We start from the raw sequence: 19,389 nt of genomic DNA, 5'->3' as shown, positions 1-19,389 counted from the left end.
ATCGCATCCACAAGACCTCCCTCGCAAAGCATTATTTCAACCACCATAAATAATCTCCCCACCACAGACATAACACATCTATCACATAATTCAAGTTCCTCCCTTCCTTCTACATCCTCGGGGGCGGGCTGGCATCTACAGCCGAGCGGGGACGACCACACTTCTTCACCATACAAGTCCTTGCTATTCCTAATATCCTTAATTCCTTCCTCCCTCAGACGACTCTGCTCTTCTAAACCGTTCCTGGGGAAGTGTGAGGCAAAGCCCTGCACCATCTCTGGACGTGCTGCCATCCAACGAGACTTGGAGATGTCCTGCCACAGTGCAGAGCAGACTGGACTTGTCAGATAAGAGACTCACAACTATACAAGGGAGGGAAATGATAAGACAATAAAGCTTAGAAATTCCAGAAGAAAGCATTGAGAAGTAAAGAATAAACTGGGGGGGAAAAAAGAACGGATAAAATCCGATTATCAAAGAACGAATAACTTGCAGAAGGAAACGGTTCTTTCAAGAAAACAGCGAACAGTATAGAGAGAATAAAGTGCAAACAGATCGTAACATCGAAGAAACGACAAGACTAAATGACAAACTGGCGAAGGGAGCAAGTGAGGAAGAACCAACAGGAGGAAGGGAGCGTCAGTACAATGGGAGGGCTAGCGTGGTGGCGTCCTTCAGGCAGACAGATATGCGAGGGACGGCGGAAGGAGGAGGAGGAGGAGGGGGAGGGTGTCCTTGGTGCACACGACAGTATCTGGAGAGGCCATCACGGCAGCTGGCCCAGCCCTTCCTGCCGACCAGGACCCCCCCGCTGCACCCGAGAGCTTACGGTGGATAGAACCCCAAAATTCCCCGGCCGAGGACCTGCTATAGCACTGCTCGAGATAAGGATTTCCAAGGCCGCTCCTCTCCCTCTCTTGATTTCTAAGTGGAAGGATTTTGTATCAGGACTCCCACGCTGAAGCAAGTGCTTAGGGTTCGTGGAGAGGGTGGGTGGCTATGGCCCTTCCTCCCGAAGGCCAACGGAAAGGAAAAAGGAACAGATGAAGGGTGTCTTCGAACTTTTACGAAGGACCAGCGAGTACTTCATCAAATAGTGACGACCCGTTGGAACAATGCTTAAAAGAAAGGAATCGCGTGAGGACTCCTGAAGGACCTTATCAATCCACCGTCGAAGGACATGCTCGCTCCACCAAGGACGTCCTGGTGATAGCGGTACCTCTAGAGAACTTGGCTGGCTAATCCAGCTCACGACTTGTCACTTACTACATCAACTGATGAGACCTTGCTAATCGAGTGAGTGAGTGGAGGGGGCGCGGCGGCTTCGCCGCTCACACTCAGCCAGCCAGCCAGCTCGGAGCTTATCAAGAGTTGCTCCAACAGATAAAAAAAAAAAACAAAAAAACAAACAAACCCGTGCTACCCGCTCCATCAAATGAGACTTTGGGGGGACCCGCCCCTCCCTTCCACCGTGGACTGGCCTGCCTGTCTGTCTAATCAAGTGGTCTAAAACCTTTTAGGGGTTGATGTCGCGACAGACCCTCAGAGGCGAGTTGCTTCGAGTCACCGGGAACGAAGCGGCCTCCACCGTGACTCCAATCAACGAGGCGAAGAAACTTCTGGAGGGCCTTGTTCGCAGCGCTGATGAGGAGCCATAACCAAATAAGTCAGCAAGTCCTAAGTCAAAATCATCTCTTATTTTGTCACTCGTCCTCATCACTGTGGCTCTGTATCTAGATTAATAAATGCGTGCTTTCCATTCCTCCCTCACCACAGAATACGTGTGATGTATAATTTCTATACTGCATGATATGCTGAGCCATTTTCCAGCTGGCTGATGGGCCAGAGGGATTTGCGGGTGGGGAGGAGGAGGGAGCCAGCCTTCTACTTTACTACTGTGCCTTCATCTACATCGGTAGGTGGAGGTTGAATCAAGGATACCGTCACTGTCCCCCAGCACATAACCATCATATCTGTTATCTGGTTTCCTCCCCCCAGACATAACCGGGAACAAACACAAGGCCCCAAGACTTTCAAGTACGAGATCATCCGACGTCTGAAGACATTTCGTCAAACTCCTGTTACTTAGTACGATCAACCTGTCCTATAATAACAAGCCACTGTAGAACAATGAGTGCTACTGTAGCACAAGAATGTTTGCAAGACAGTAGGAGACACGAGGAGCGTGTGGTGGGCCTGGAGGGAGACATGAGGAGCGTGTGGTGGGCCTGGTGGGAGACATGAGGAGCGTGTGGTGGGCCTGGAGGGAGACTTGAGGAGCGTGTGGTGGGCCTGGTGGGAGACATGAGGAGCGTGTGGTGAGCCTGGTGGGAGACATGAGGAGCGTGTGGTGGGCCTGGTGGGAGACATGAGGAGCGTGTGGTGGGCCTGGAGGGAGACTTGAGGAGCATGTGGTGGGCCCCGGTGGTGGTGGTGGTGGTGCATTAGGAGCATCCCGGCAGCGTTTATCAAGCGGCTGCCAATATTAGGTAATTGCCACACTTGCCAACTTCCTCTTCCAATTTGTTCCCTCCCGCTCCCGCTCGCCCTAGCATCCCTCCCTCCTCCGCCTCCTCCTCCTCCTGTTACCGAAGGCACGTCGTCGTTTCTCGGTGTTCCTCTCTCTCTCTCTCTCTCTCTCTCTCTCTCTCTCTCTCTCTCTCTCTCTCTCTCTCTCTCTCTCTCCACCGAGGTCGACCCCTCAGATAACTCGACACGTTCCTCTCTCTCTCTCGCCTCTTAACCTCCTCTTCGCTACCGGGGTCAAGACCTCCAAATTTGGCCCATCCCGCGCACAGATTTCGCCCTCGCGCCCACGGTCGTCGTCCGTGGAGAGGAAGGGGGAGGCGATAAACCCCGCGATGACAGGGTCTCCCTCCTCCGCTGCCGCGGACGTGTTGAAGGAGGCGTTGGTCCGGGCCGACACGCCCGCTACAATACTGTCCTGACCCCTTTCCAAATCTCTTAGCCTCTCTCTCCCTCTCTCTATACCCCTTTACGGTCTAACCCGGTGAGATAGCAGACCCCCCAACCCCCTCATCCCGGGTTCCCCGGTTATAAGAATTTCACGGTGTGGGCTGCATGGGAGTGGTGGTGGGACTGGTTGATAGGAATGGGTTGTTGGTGGTAGGTAGTGGTAATGAGATGGTGGTAGTGGTGTGACCTAGTGGTGGTGGTGGTAGTGTGGACTGGATGGAGGCTGGAGGGAGTGTGGTGTGGACTGGAGGCAGGAGGGAGTGAGTGTGTGTGTGTGTGTGTGTGTGTGTGTGTGTGTGTGTGTGTGTGTGTGTGATGCTGAAGTGCTGCGGCTGGCAATGTGACCTGCAGGAGGAGGTGGCTGGTGGTGGTGTGACACTGGAGGGAGGTGGGTTCGGTGGTGGTGGTGGTGTGACCCACTGGAGGGAGGTGGGTTCGGTGGTGGTGGTGACCTGCTGGAGGGAGGAAGGTAGGTTGGGTGGTGGCGCAGAAACCCCTGGCCAGGAAGGAGCGGCGGCCTTCGCTCGTTACCAGTGTTTTACGGGTCACTTGGCGAGCCATACACTGCCAGAGTCACCCACCACCCACCACCTCCCAAACACCACCAGACACATTATATATATATATATATATATATATATATATATATACTTCCCTACATATATATTACCACGCACAGCACTCCTTCCTGTTAGGTAACAAGCCTAGTCAAGAAAAAAAACCCTCAAAAAACAGAACCACTTAAAAAAAATGTTAAAAAAAAAAAAATGTCTCCGGAGTTAGCAAAGCCCTGGAAAAATAAAAGGAGGCGGTGGGAGAGAGAGAGAGAGAGAGAGAGAGAGAGAGAGAGAGAGAGAGAGAGAGAGAGAGAGAGAGAGAAAGAGAGAGAGAGAGAGAGGAATAGGGGAGGAGAGGAATGTGAAAGAGGGAAGCCTATGAGGGTTGCCATTCGGGAGCCCGTAAAAAGACCTCCCCCCCGGATGTCAGAGCATCTTGGGGTGTGGGTCATCATTATGGTGGGTGTGTGGGTGTGTGGGTGGGTGTGGGGTTTGTCATCTGGCTCTCCTGGCCCACCATCACGCCATTATACCTCCTAATTTACTGGCCATTAATCCCCCACTCCTACCTAACCACCCCCAGACCTTCCCCTCCTCTCTGCCCCGCGGGGTAGAACGCGTGACCTTTACATTACAGCGTCTGATTTTTCTCCCCAGACAAACAGATGAAGATATATATATATATATATATATATATATATATATATATATATATATATATATATATATATATATATATATTCCTCCCCTTCCTCCTCCCTTGAGCGGTCTCGCCATCAAAGTCCTGATCCCCCCCACCCACCGCCACCTTGTATAAATCTCCCACCTCCTCCTCCTCCTCCTCACCAGCTCTTCTAGATGCCTAAGGGCACGACAAGAAACGCCCGCCCGAGGAAATGTTTCCGAAACTTGAGAAAGAACATCAATCTTATTACTTAACACCCTCCCCCTCCATCCCTCCACTCCTCCCTCCTCCTCTCCCTTGGGCACCAGACCGGACGCGGGCATCAGTACCAACCACTACCTCCCTCCCGCCCACACCCCATTTGTTTTTTCCCTTCGTACAACATGGCGTCTCCACAAGGCTGGAATTTCTTTCATTTCCTGCACTGCTGTATCGCCCCCGTCACGCTGTTCTCGTACGACGAGGGACTGACCAGCAGGCTGCAGGAGCAGGTATAGGTGGCGGCTTATTACAGCCACAGTGTCTCTCAAAGACCAGGTCTTCAGGTCTCACTACTACTTATCTATTAGTCTCAGTCCTGCTTATAACAGCCAAAGTGTTTCCAAGATTAGGTTTCAGTCCTGCTTAATACAGCCACAGTCGAAGTCATGGCACAGCAGGAGAAGAGGCGCCTGCTGCTGGTGGGAGGGTACGACAAGGAACTCTCCCTGTTACGTCCACACACCCACCCCGACAGTGTCTGCCTTCTGCAGGGAGAGGGAGAGGGAGACCTACCCTGGATTCCTCATCTCCTGTAGACGGTGGTGACCCGAGCCTACCTCGATCTCTGCAGCGCCGCCCTTGGCTATCTCGGACCTTCCCCTTTTGGCTCGAGGTTCGTATCCCCGCCCTCAAGATGAGGGGGTTTCAGAAGTTTAGGATCTGAATGTTAACGGTTAGGAAGCCGTACCTTCCCATACCTCGCCCTACCTTTGTGAATATCCATCATCATCTTCTACCCATCTACTACTACCACCTCCTCCCTCAATGCCCTCGGTGTGGAAGCTCTACCTTCGTTCATACATGCCATACGTCGCCCTCTCCCAGAGGGGACGATATACATCATCTACCCACCATCTACTACCTTCTCCTCCTCGCTCTTCACTCCACTGGCTCACCTGAATTTGTTGATGGCGACTTCACCGAGTTCGTAGAACTTGATTTCCTCCGCGAAGACGTCGAGTGGAACGTTGACGGGCCGTCTGAGCCTGCCCCCGCTCTGGTAGTAATACAGGATGGCGTCGAAGCTGGGCCGGTTGCGGTCGAAGAAGTACTCATTCCGGAGAGGATCGAAGTACCGGATCCGCCGCGCTGGGTCGCCCAGGAGGGTGTCCGGAAACTGGTTCAGCGTCCGGAGCTGCGTCTCAAACCGGAGACCGCTTATCTGCCGTGGAAACAGGAGATGTACAAAAGCTTACTGGAGTGGGCCTGGCTAAGGGTCGTGTGTGTGTGTGTGTGTGTGTGTGTGTGTGTGTGTGTGTGTGTGTGTGTGTGTGTTGGGGGGGGGGTATCGTCAGGACTGTTGGGGTGTGACGAGAGATGATGGATCACTAACTTGGAAACTGTCCACTGCTTCTGGTGGTGGGTTCCAAAGAGGCAGAAATGCAAAGGTGTGTGTGTGTGTGTGTGTGTGTGTGTGTGTGTGTGACGTGGATACAGGGTGGCGCGTCAGTGACGTGCTGGCTCAAGTGATGCGGTCATCGTGTTGGACTGGTAGCGAAAGGTGGCGGCGTTTTGGAAATGTGGTGTGAGGTGTGCACCATGTTGTTATCTTGAGGTGAGGGAGGGGGGTTATGGAGGGGAGGGTGGGTGAGGGGAAGCTGTTCTGAGAGAGAGAAAAATCCACTTGTATATGTCTTTATTCACACTAAAAAAACAAAAAGAGAGAGAGAGAGGGGGAGGAAGAAGAGAAAGAGAGAGAGAGGAGAGAGGAGGAAGAGAAACGAAAAGGATTTGGAAAAGGAGGAGAAGAGCAGGCATTCGTATGCACTAAATATTTTAGTTTAGTAAAGGAAAAAAAAAGACGAAAAACAGAAAGAGAAAAATATAATATATATATATATATATATATATATATATATATATATATATATATATATATATATATATATATATATATATATATCGAAGGTAAATGGATTATATCAAGGCCTTCATCCTCCACTATCAACAGAGTAAAATCACAGATACAAAACACGTAACTCTCAATCACTTTCTGAAATTTGTGTGGAGCCAACCAATATAAATAGGGTCTTAAGTTTTCTCAAACTAACGCCCCTGTTTTCCCAGAAAATGCCAAGCAGCGTATATATATATATATATATATATATATATATATATATATATATATATATATATATATATATATATATATATCAGACGAAAAGGTAGATGACATCTTGTCTTGTAGGGTCAATGATAGAATCGGTATATGGATGCCAGGGTTCTCACACACACACACACACACACACACACACACACACACACACACACACACACACACACACAGTAACTACGAAGCATGATGACTTCAGCGTATGGCTGGAGTATTCATGACCTGACAAATAAATGCATATAAACAATTTCATTCCCGGGGGAGGATTAACACGGGAGCGAAATTTTGCAAAGTGGCGAGAGGTTGGTTTAGATAATCCTTAGAGGTGTGGGGGAGAAATATATATATATATATATATATATATATATATATATATATATATATATATATATATATATATATATATGAGGTGACACCGCACTAGGGTATAGTAAGCACGCCATGACGGTGTGACTGGTGCAGTGGTGACCTGGTGTTTTGGTGGTGACCTGGTATGGTGCTGGTGACCTGGTTTGGTGGTGACATGGTATGGTGGTGACCTGGTATGGTGGTGACCTGGTTTGGTGGTGACCTGGTGTGATGGTGACCTGGTATGGTGGTGACCTGGTGTGATGGTGACCTGGTATGGTGGTGACCTGGTATGGTGATGACCTGGTGTGATGGTGACCTGGTATGGTGGTGACCTGGTATGGTGATGACCTGGTATGGTGGTGAACTGGTGTGGTGGTGACCTGGTATGGTGATGACCTGGTATGGTGGCGACACTGGGAGTACAACCTCGTCGAAGAACTTCGTATTGCAAAGTATTGCAAAAGGAGTCCACATTTCCCTGCTACAGGAAGTAGCGCATGCCTTGGGCTTGGAGGAACCTCGGGGGAAAGAGGTCCTGGTATAATCATAAATAAAGACGAGGGTTTTAAAGCCGTGCCATCACAGGGGGGTTCCCAGTCCGAAGCATTACCAACACTGGAAATCATCGTCTACGGATACATACTACAAGTTTACAATTACGCCCACGTAATCCACACAGGGAGTATGGAAAGGGAAAGGAACGGCGGGTTTGAGAGAGAGAGAGAGAGAGAGAGAGAGAGAGAGAGAGAGAGAGAGAGAGAGAGAGAGAGAGAGAGAGAGAGACCCAGCTTACTTTTTAAAATTCCGTGCAGGAATTACGAGATATCAACATATGGCCGATAAAAAAGAAAAGGAAGAGAAAAAAAACCCTGACCGAGCGAGACCTTTATGGAAGACGATGCCTGGTCTCTCTCTCTCTCTCTCTCTCTCTCTCTCTCTCTCTCTCTCTCTCTCTCTCTCTCCAGCAGCTGGGAAGGGGAGGAGAGACTAGAGGAGAGAGAGAGAGAGAGAGAGAGAGAGAGAGAGAGAGAGAGAGAGAGAGAGAGAGAGAGAGAGAGAGAGATGAGCTGAGATGACCAGCTCAGATCAAGCTGCTTGAGAGGACAGACATGGCCAGGAGCCACGCCGGGCTACTGACGGGGGCCTGGTTGGGGGCCGAGGCTACCGACACGGGCCTGGTTGGGGCCAAGGCTACTGACGGGGGCCTGGTTGGGGGCCAAGCTACTGACGGGGGGCCTGGTTGGGGCCGAGGCTACTGGCGTATCAAGGCGGGTCACCCTCATCACACTCATTTACAAAAATCTTGTCCCAGACGACAGCGTCTGCAAGTTCGCCAACTGCAGACGTTTAAGCTAATTGGACGGCGATTTCCGGGCGGAGTGACTTATTGCCTTCCTTCCTAACTTCTTTTTTTTTATTTTTTACTTTTGAACAACGGCGTTAAGCTGGCAAACTTCCAATCCTCAGGAGGAACCACGAACAAACCCCTCCAACCTCCCTTCCCAGCAGCGAATGTCTCCATTTTTGCCACCGTCCCGCGGATCAAGGCTTATCCGTTCGAGCCGATTTTATTTACTTTCCGACCATATTGTGCTGAAGACTCACCTCCCAGTGTGTACGTTACTTGTGTATAAAGAACATTTCCCCTTCTCCCTTTGACAAAATCTCTTGACTCATATAAAGTAATTCTCTGCAGTTCAATGATAAACTTTATAGGTACAGGTATTGTATCCATACGTCTATTTAGCGTTTCTACTCTCATCACAACCGTAATAGTGTTTTCCACCTCTTCCAACTACCGTGAACTGCCTACGTAACGACTCGCTGGTCTATTGGCGTCTTTATTTCTTTGTACACATTAACTACTCACTAGTTCGTGTATAATGTCCATCAATAATCATCTTTGTTTATATCGAAAAGAAAGACACACGATGATGGAGAATGACAGATTGTAGAAAAAAATGCCACATAAGAGAAAAAAAAAAAAAAACCCACACCCGGTTAAGTCCACACAAAAACAGGTAAACAAAAGAATGAATAACTACCAGACTAGAAACAAAACAAAACAAAAAAAACACAAAGAAAACTGCCTAACGAAACGCGCAACAGACGAAGGCGTTTCCTGCGTATTTAAACGCCGGGGGAAGGGACACGTGCAACAGACGAAGGCGTTTCCTGCGTATTTAAACGCCGGGGGAAGGGACACGTGCAACAGACGGAGGCGTTTCCTGCGTATTTAAACGCCGGGGAAGGGACACGTGCAACAGACGGAGGCGTTTCCTGCGTATTTAAACGCCGGGGGAAGGGACACGTGCAACAGACGGAGGCGTTTCCTGCGTATTTAAACGCCGGGGGAAGGGACACGTGCAACAGACGGAGGCGTTTCCTGCGTATTTAAACGCCGGGGAAGGGACACGTGCAACAGACGGAGGCGTTTCCTGCGTATTTAAACGCCGGGGGAAGGGACACGTGCAACAGACGGAGGCGTTTCCTGCGTATTTAAACGCCGGGGGAAGGGACACGTGCAACAGACGGAGGCGTTTCCTGCGTATTTAAACGCCGGGGGAAGGGTCGTCCGTCTACAGCAGCAGAAGCGTTGGCCGACCGATCCCTCTCGTTCTCTCAAGGCCACCTGGGGCATTTAATATACTATAAACGTCTTCCTTATAATAAACGCGAGAGCGATATTAGCGGCGTTGTGTGGGGGGAAAAAACATTAAAGGGGGAGGGATTTAAGGGGAGGGGGGAGGATTTAAGGGGAGGGGGGGAGGATTTAAGGGGAGGGGGGGGAGGATTTAAGGTATTAAACAACTTTATGACAAAGAAAGAATCAACGGCGAAGGAGAAAAAAAAGAAGGGGAAAAAAAGTGGATATAAACCGTATGGTGATCCCGGCCATGACGCCACTGGCGGGGGGGTCACGTGGTCTCCATGACGTCAGGGGGGTCACGTGGTCCCCCAACTCCATGACGTCAGGGTGTGTGTCGGTCACGTGACACCGGGGGTTGGTGTGGGGGGGGAGGGGCGGGCTCGCTCTAGACTAGCTATCAACCCTAATGTAATTCGACAAGGTTGTGGGGGTTGGGTTGGGGGGGCGCTCCTTTCCCCATGGGGGGAGGAGGGGTAGGAAAGAGGGGGGGCAGGAGGGGAGGGGGTCCCCAAAAGACAGGACAGGACAGGGCGTGGCTTGACCCCCCACCCCCGGCGGGCGGTCTCGCGCGCCCGCAGATAGACAGACAGACAGCAGGAGGTCAGCAGCAAGGAGGTCAGCGAGGAGGTCAGCCTGATAAACCCTGGGTTTTATGACCTCGCCGATGGACGCTGAGGATAGATATAGCCATTTCGCCCGGGTGGTGGTCCCACTCGAAGGCTGGTTGGTCATTCGTGGTCGCGCGCACGAAAACGTTCATGCGTTCGTCCGTCCTTCCTTCCTTCGTGGGCCAACTGGTTGGCCATTCGTGGTCGCGCGCACGAAAACGTTCATACGTTCGTCCGTCCTTCCTTCCTTCGTGGGCCAACTGGTTGGCCATTCGTGGTCGCGCGCACGAACAAACGTTCATGCGTTCGTCCCTCCTTCCTTCGTGGGCCAACTGGTTGGCCATTCGTGGTCGCGCGCACGAACATACGTTCGTGGGCCAAGAAAACAAGTGTTGGGGAACAGCTTCATAAAAAAAAAAAAACCCGCCAATGTAATGGGGTGGGGAGGTCTTATAGTCATTGGCCAACTCTAACAACCCCTCACAACCCCAACAACAACCAACAACAACAACAACAACGAGATCTCAGGACCACAACCTCCCCTCACAACCCCAACATCTTAGGGCCAGGATGGTGTCTGGAATCTTTTTTTGTGTCCCCTGTATTTTTGTTGTTGTTGTTGTTGTTGTTGTTGTTGTTGTTTTTGTTGTTGTTGTTGTGGCCGCTGATCTTTGTTATTCCCACTGCGGGTAAGGTCTGACCCGGCCACCACAACCCCGCCATGTTCTACGAGTTACAAGGTCACCTACCACTTACTTCTACCAGGTTATGGTCGCTAAGAAAAAGTCTGTTTCCCTTGCCCTTTGTGACGAGAGGTCTGTTCCCCCTTGCCCTTTGTGACGAGAGGTCTGTTCCCCCTTGCCCTTGTGACGAGAGGTCTGTTCCTCCTTGCCCTTGTGACGAGAGGTCTGTTCCTCCTTGCCCTTGTGACGAGAGGTCTGTTCCCCTTGCCCTTGTGACGAGAGGTCTGTTCCCCTTGCCCTTGTGACGAGAGGTCTGTTCCCCTTGCCCTTGTGACGAGAGGTCTGTTCCCCTTGCCCTTGTGACGAGAGGTCTGTTCCCCCTTGCCCTTGTGACGAGAGGTCTGTTCCCCCTACTCTTGTGACGAGAGGTCTGTTCCCCCTTGCCCTTGTGACGAGAGGTATGTTCCCCCTACTCTTGTGACGAGAGGTCTGTTCCCCCTTGCCCTTGTGACGAGAGGTCTGTTCCCCCTCGCCCTTGTGACGAGAGGTCTGTTCCCCCTACTCTTGTGACGAGAGGTCTGTTCCCCCTACTCTTGTGACGAGAGGTCTGTTCCCCCTTGCCCTTGTGACGAGAGGTCTGTTCCCCCTCGCCCTTGTGACGAGAGGTCTGTTCCCCCTACTCTTGTGACGAGAGGTCTTCTTCCCCAAACTCTTGCCACAATACCTGAAGACACACATACGTAGTTAACTGTCAAAACAAGACTGGGACCAGATGCACGTGTACGTTCAGCACACCTGGTCAGGAGAGGGGCTGGTGCACGTCCGGGACCAGGTGCACGTGTACGTGCAGCACACCTGGTCAGGAGAGGGGCTGGCTGGTGCACGCCCGGGACCAGATGCACATGTACGTTCAGCACACCTGGTCAGGAGAGGGGCTGGTGCACGTCCGGGACCAGATGCACGTGTACGTTCAGCACACCTGGTCAGGAGAGGGGCTGGCTGGTGCACGTCCGGAACCAGATGCACGAGCACGTGCAGCACACCTGGTCAGGAGAGGGGCTGGCTGGTGCACGCCCGGGACCAGATGCACGGGCACGTGCAGCACACCTGGTCAGGTGAGGGGCTGGTGCACGTCCGGGACCAGGTGCACGGGCACGTGCAGCACACCTGGTCAGGACACCAAGCCTCACCAGCGAGGGCTGGCTGGCTGGCCACCACCACGCATGCGCGTCAACGACTCTTGTCGTCGCTGTCTTAAAACCGGTTTTAGGGAAACGGGGCAAACGGGGCGACGTCGCCGACCGAAACGCAAAATGCTCAACGAAATCGCATGGTTACGTCAAACCGCAACTGTAGGCGATCGGAGGCGCGGACAAACAAACCAACCCCCCCACCTCCTCCCCCCAGCAACAACAACAACAACAACAACAACAACAACAACAACGACAACAATACGTGACGGAAAAAAGAAAGATCAAAATGACAGAATAATAAAGTCACGGCTTTAATGTCTAAATCACCAACGTGGAGAAAACGTATTTGTCACGGCATATATGTATATACGTCAGGTAACATCACCACGCAAGGTCAATTTTTCTAAGACGGGAGGAGGGAGGGAGGGAATGTAAGAGGGAAGTGACACGAGAGATGGTGATTAACACGACGGGCCTGGCGTGACCCTGGGGGGTCAGCTACAGGTGTGTTCCTGGTCTGGGGTAGAGGAGGGGGGTGTGGGTGAGGGTGGGGGGGGTTGACGCAAGAGAAGAGGATGGGAAGGGTGGGAGGTGAGGCGGCGACCCACCTTGTCTGTCCGTCGCCACAGAAATTTCCTGTACGTCACGGGACGGACACACACACACACACACACACACACACACACACACATACACACACACACACACACACACACACACCCCTTGATCTGAAGGTCTGTCCTGGTCAGTTAAACTATTAGCCACTATGTCTTCCCAGTTATGTTCCTTTCTGTGACACCTAAACTGTGTATTTTCAGCTAAATTGAATTTATTAATCTGCACATACACAAACAGCATGCAAAGGGCCCGCCAGGGTTCGAAACCTGGGCGCCGTAATCGTCCCCACACTAAATACACAGCTGTTCATTAACCTCTTTGGGGGAGAGGGGGCTGGTCGAGGGGCTGGTCGATAGATAGATAGATGGGTACCTGGCTTAGGGGAGTACCCACACATCTACTAGACGTCCATATCTACTCGTACGAACAGGATAAGGTGCCTTATCTACAACGATAAACAAGACATGGTTGGTGTCTTATCTACATGCATATAAACAAAAGACGGTGTAAAATATCTATCACACACACACACATGAGATGGTGCAACACCTACAATACACAATGCGAGAGGGGGGAAACACTGGGGCTGTCGCACGTCACTCGAAAAATATTCGTGTCTTCCCAATACCTATATATTACACATTTGAAAGTCCCGGTATAAACCAGCATTCCTCAGTTGCTGCACTTGAAAAAAAAAGTATGTTTTTTTTTCCCCCCTTAACTGGTATGCAATTTTCCCAAACTGGTATGGAAATTTATGCAACTCTGCGCCCGAACGAAAAGTCCACTCACGTCCGTCCATCTACCGTCCGGACGGGAACCGTCTCCACTGACAGAAGACAGACGCAGTGGTGACGACATCAACCACTGGCCCACCGCCTCCCTCCCACCAGAAAAAAAAAACCCCACACACTGAACCTCTCTGTAGACACACATCCAAAACTTTGAACCACGGAATAAAAGTGTACAATATATTTATATATATATATATATATATATATATATATATATATATATATATATATATATCCCTGGGGATAGGGGAGAAAGAATACTTCCCACGTATTCCCTGCGTGTCGTAGAAGGCGACTAAAAGGGGAGGGAGCGGGTGGCTGGAAATCCTCCCCTCTCGTTTTTTTTTTAATTTTCCAAAACAAGGAACAGAGAAGGGGGCCAGGTGAGGATTTTCCCTCTAAGGCCCAGTCCTCTGTTCTTAACGCTACCTCGCAAATGCGGGAAATGGCGAATCGTATGAAAAAAAAAAAAAATATATATATATATATATATATATATATATATATATATATATATATATATATATATATATATGAAAAAATTCCCAACCACCGTGACAACCATGTAACACCTGAAGCAGCAGCAAGAAGAAGAAAGAAAAAAATTCCTCCTCCCCCTCCTCTATGAATCTGACGGTCAGGTCGCACGGCTTGCCTTCAAAAGAGTGAGATAGATAGATGGACAGATAGAGAGAGAGAGAGAGAGAGAGAGAGAGAGAGAGAGAGAGAGAGAGAGAGAGAGAGAGAGAGAGAGAGAGAGAGAGAGAGAGAGTCAAAGAGAGTCTGTTCCCGCGGGTGATGTAGAGAGAGACAGGCCCCCGGGCAGAAGAAAACGTGGAGTGAATCACCTGATTACCAGATGAGATACGTCACGAGTGTGCTCTCGCTCTTGAGGGGTCGTTGGAGAATTCCAATTTATGCCTAGGACGGTGCCGAGGGGGACTTGCGCCTCCTCCTGTAGTGCTCTCGGGGTCGAGCGGCCCTTCAGCGTACGTTCCAGAAATATACCGTCCGGAGGTAAGCTTTTCCAGGACGGCGTTCGGAAGGAGGGCGGCCGGCCCAAGCTTCCAGAATTGTCCGTTCTTCGGCCAGTACAGTGCGCGCGCGCATCGCCTTACGGGGGAGGAGGTAAGCTGGAAGAGATGTCTTCGTCTTACGGGGGAGGAGGTAAACTGGAAGAGGTGTCTTCGTCTTACGGGGGAGGAGGGAAGCTGGAAGAGGTGTCTTCGTCTTACGGGGGAGGAGGGAAACTGGAAGAGGTGTCTTCGTCTTACGGGGGAGGAGGGAAACTGGAAGAGGAGTCTTCGCCTTACGGGGGAGGAGGGAAACTGGAAGAGGTGTCTTCGTCTTACGGGGGAGGAGGGAAGCTGGAAGAGGTGTCTTCGTCTTACGGGGGAGGAGGGAAACTGGAAGAGGAGTCTTCGCCTTACGGGGGAGGAGGGAAACTGGAAGAGGAGTCTTCGCCTTACGGGGGAGGAGGTAAACTGGAAGAGATGTCTTCGTCTTACGGGGAGGAGGTAAATTGGAAGAGATGTCTTCGTCTTACAGGGGAGGAGGTAAATTGGAAGAGATGTCCTCGTCTTACAGGGGAGGAGGTAAATTGGAAGAGGTGTCTTCGTCTTACGGGGGAGGAGGTAAACTGGAAGAGATGTCTTCGCCTTACGGGGGGGGAGGTAAACTGGAAAAGATGTCTCCCAAGAGAAACAGGCGAATACCGTCCATCTGTATATTTTCATAAAGATGAAGTGGAAGAATGTTGTCTTGAGGTAAACTTGAGGAACGTCGACTTGAGGTAAACTCGAAGAACTGCTGCCTTAGGATAAAATCGCAGTGTGCTGTTTCGAGGTAAACTTCTGGGGTGTCCTTTTGAGGTAGACCTACAGAATGCTGTTTTGAAGTAAACTTGCAAAAAAAAAAAAAAAAAAATCCTAAGGCCAACTTGTCTAGTGTCATCTTGAGGTAAACCTGCCAAGTGCAGTCTCTGACGGTATCGGTTTAGGTAAACTTAAAAAATCCCCTGAAAAATACACTTTCGGAGTATCCTTTTGAACTCTTGAAGCACAAGTGTTGAGGACGACTCCCAGATCACTGTCTCACAGCAGACCAGAAGGGAGGCCCGTAAGTAAACTTGACACATGAAAATCCTAAAAAAAAAAAAGAAAAAAAAATTGAGCTCCTCTAGAATCCAAGACCCATGAGAGGTCTTTCCTAAGCTGCAACCCTGAGAGTACTTGACTAAATCAAGTTTCCATAACCTCGTCCTCCAACTTCCTCGAGAGCTACCGTACGCATGAACTCATCCATAAAATACACTTCCAATGTACTTCCAGGAACAGAAGTCGTGTCTAAGTAAAGAAAATACAATCCCTTGATAAGATATCCACGACACAAATCACACAGCTTGAGAGATTATAACTCCTACAGCAGGTTTCCAAAACGTGAAAAAAAGCTTCCAAAATGCCAAGGTTAGGTTGTGGTTCTTGAATATGCTTCCTGAGTTGGCTGTGGGGGCACAATATACCTTACAGCTATTTCCGTCACATAATCCCAACAGGTCTCCAAAACTGCAGCTCCAAACGTTAAGTTTATCGACCCCAGCTAAACACTTTAAGCTTCCAGGATGGATATAATACTGAAGTGATTTTCTAATCCAGAACAAACGTTTCCATGATTTAATCCTAACGTAATTTTCCAGACCAGAACAAGCTTACATGATATGATCCCAAAGTAATTTTTCAGACCAGAACAAGTTTCCAGGATACAATAACAAATACGTTTCCAGACCAGAACAAGCTTCGAGGATACAGTACATACATTGCCAGACCAGAACAAGCTTCCAGGATTCAGTACATACGTTTCCAGACCAGAACAAGCTTCCAGGATACAGTACATACGCTTCCAGACCAGAACCAGCTTCTAGGATACAATACATACATTGCCAGACCAGAATAAGCTTCCAGGATACAGTACATACGTTTCCAGACCAGAACCAGCTTCCAGGATACAGTACATACGTTTCCAGACCAGAAAAACCTTCCAGGATATACAATACATACATTTCCAGGCCAGAAGAAGCTTCCAGGATACAATACATACGTTTCCAGACCAGAAGAAGCTTCCAAGATATAATCCTACATTAAGTTCTGGACCACGTCTGAAGAACGCGATCCTTGATCACGTTTCCAGCCAATGCTATGGAGCAAACTTCCAAAATATCTTCTGAACGTCAGGTTTCCAGACTAATGGCACAGAGAAAACCTTCAAAAAATGATATCAACCTATGTTTCCAGACCAGCGGGACAGAGCAAAATTCCAGGATATAATATTGACTTATGTTTCCAAGCGAGCGCTTCAGAGCAAACTTCCAGAGCATAATCTGAACGTTGGAGTTTCCAGACCAGTGGCACGAAGAGCAAACCTCCAGAAAATGATATCAACCTATGTTTCCAGACCAGTGCTACTCCCGAAAAATAATCCTGAAGTAAGCTTCCAGACCACTGCTGAAGAGCAAACTTCCAGGATATAATCCTGAAGAAAACTTCCACAGTATAATTTACGAGTTACTGCCTCCAATACTTTCCAGGAGAAAGTTTCCAGAGTAAAATGCGAGTATAAGCCTCCAAAACAGAACGGAGCCTTCCAGAACATAATTCTGATATAAATTACCATACCACAAGTCTATGAGAGTTTCGAAAGCCAGGTCTTCGAATCAGTCTTCAGTAAACAACACCGAGAGTAAGCTACAAGAGTGTGCAACCCACGAGTAAGTTTGGCAGATAACATCCCAGTCTGAGGTCCCAAAATATAATCCCAAAGTAAACATCCAACACACACACACACACACACACACACACACACACACACACACACACTAAAAAGTTTCTAAAATATTATCCCATTGTGTTTCTAAAATATTCTCGACAAGCAACACTTCCAGAGCATATCCAGACGTTTCAATATCCTACAAAAAAAAGGGTCGAGAATATCTGATTAATCTCAAACAGAAGTAGTGCTAAGCACTGTTGTACGGGAAGTGGCTAAGTTGTAGAAGACAAATAACTTTTTTTAAGTTATAATGCTCAACTCTGTGGGACTGAGTCCAATTATCCTAAAGTCCAGCACACGTATACAATCCTGGCAACAGGCTCGGTCATAGAGAGAGAGAGAGAGAGAGAGAGAGAGAGAGAGAGAGAGAGAGAGAGAGAGAGAGAGAGAGAGAGAGAGAGAGAGAGAGAGAGAGAATGATGATGATGACGATGAAGGCCATGTTAGACTACTGCCTCCCTAGGAGGGAGGAAGGGGTTCGTTCATCACACTGGAAGGGATCAACAAACATCCACACGTCTTACTAGACTGTCAATGTTGCCACGCCTCACCAAGATGTGATCGAGGAAGGTGTGGAGGGAAGAAGTGTGTGAGGGAGGCGTTACGTGGATGATTTAGTAACTCAGGATACATCAGGTGGGTCAGTGGCCTACGGACGACGACTACTGATGAACACAGGGTCGCACGGGAGGAGAACCGAGTCAAACTAGTAAGACTGAACGACTAAAACACTCGATGGGGCTGCAGGTCACCATGTATGGGGGCGTGGGGGTTACGTCACTGAACAATGGACATGTGAAGAAGCAAGCCATAAAGACTTTCTCGTGTCTCTCATACTCCAATAGTACCTCGATAAAGCCTTCTTTAGGCCAGGCCTCGTCTTCAGCACTCGTCGGTGTTCTGGGCCTTACTACTATACAGAGTGGTACACCATCCCCCTTTGCATTCATCAAAGCCAAAATGCACACCACAGATTCCTCGATGGAGAAAAGATCCCCCCTCAGTGGAAGGAAAACTAAGGGACGTATGGCAGGTGAGCCTTCTCGAGGTGGGTTGGGGATTACCAGTGGCGTGCTGCAGGGTTCTCTCGTGGGGCCCACTGCTGTTGATCGGCGTTGACCGGCAGCAGAACGGGTCGGACTCCGACCTGAACGTGTTTGCGGATGATGCCGACGTGAAAAATCGAGGAGGAACTGCGTTTATTATTTACAAGGGGAGACCCAGTCCAACTCAAACGTTGGTCAGGTACGTGGGTGATGACACTCGACCCGAGTTCATGCAGTGTGACGAGGGTGGGACACAGTGAAAAATGACCTGATCATGATTACATCAAGAAGGAAATAATAAACTCAAGGAAGGTGCGTGTGAATGGGGCACAGGCGTTGACGTCGTCCTCAACATGTCGCCTGGGTCCTACAGTTAAACTAGCTAATGGTAAACATCAGGACAGTATTCAACTACGTGGATTTGGAAATACATACAAGCCCTTCACATCCTACTTTGGCCCGAAAGTGGTCTGTGGTTCTCAAGTGTGGTCATCGCATCTAGAGAAGTAGAAATGATGAAGAAGGTCCAGAGGAGGACACCATCACAGATGGTACCGGAATTAAGACAGATGACTTAACAGGGAAAGGGAGAAGGTCTTAAATTTGCCCACCGTGGAGGGAAAAAGAGTGAGGGGCGATCTGATCACAGCCTTTTAAAAGCTTTTAAACTTGTTGGACGAAGTCAAACAGCGACAGCACTTCGAAACAGGCAACAAGGATACAAACAACGAGAGGACATAACATGAAATCAAGCAAGAAACTTGTTAGAAATGATGTAAAGAAGTAATATGACACTACAGAAAGCGTGGATGAACGGAATGATATAAACTATATGATGAAAGAACGAATGTGGACAACATAAAAAAAAAAGTTCAAGCAAATTTATGACAAAAGAAAAAAAAAATCAGAGAAGGGACACCACAAATGTCAGCTTTTACCACTTCGTAAAGTACAAGTAGGTAATCTCTCTCTCTCTCTCTCTCTCTCTCTCTCTCTCTCTCTCTCTCTCTCTCTCTCTCTCTCTCACAC

The 19,389-nt window shown here is 49.4% G+C and overlaps 1 protein-coding gene across 10 annotated transcripts in view; it reads right to left on the bottom strand.

Annotated features, from left to right (window-relative positions):
* Sh (Potassium voltage-gated channel protein Shaker) overlaps positions 1 to 19,389 on the bottom strand; it is a 720,765-nt gene that overhangs the window by 109,658 nt on the left and 591,718 nt on the right. For all 10 annotated transcript variants that reach the window (XR_011716404.1, XM_071691321.1, XM_071691319.1 and 7 more), the window contains exon 3: positions 5,376 to 5,641. Coding sequence is in view for 9 of the 10 variants with exons in the window: in XM_071691321.1 (XP_071547422.1) it covers positions 5,376 to 5,641 (266 nt within the window). In the remaining variant the exon portion in view is untranslated. The remainder of the gene's footprint in view (positions 1 to 5,375; positions 5,642 to 19,389) is intronic.

This window comes from Panulirus ornatus, chromosome 50 (assembly GCF_036320965.1).
Source record: "Panulirus ornatus isolate Po-2019 chromosome 50, ASM3632096v1, whole genome shotgun sequence".
In the NCBI taxonomy this organism is placed as follows: domain Eukaryota; kingdom Metazoa; phylum Arthropoda; class Malacostraca; order Decapoda; family Palinuridae; genus Panulirus; species Panulirus ornatus.
The sequence above is the reverse complement of the archived record's forward strand: the minus strand, read 5'-3'. Positions and strand labels throughout refer to the sequence as shown.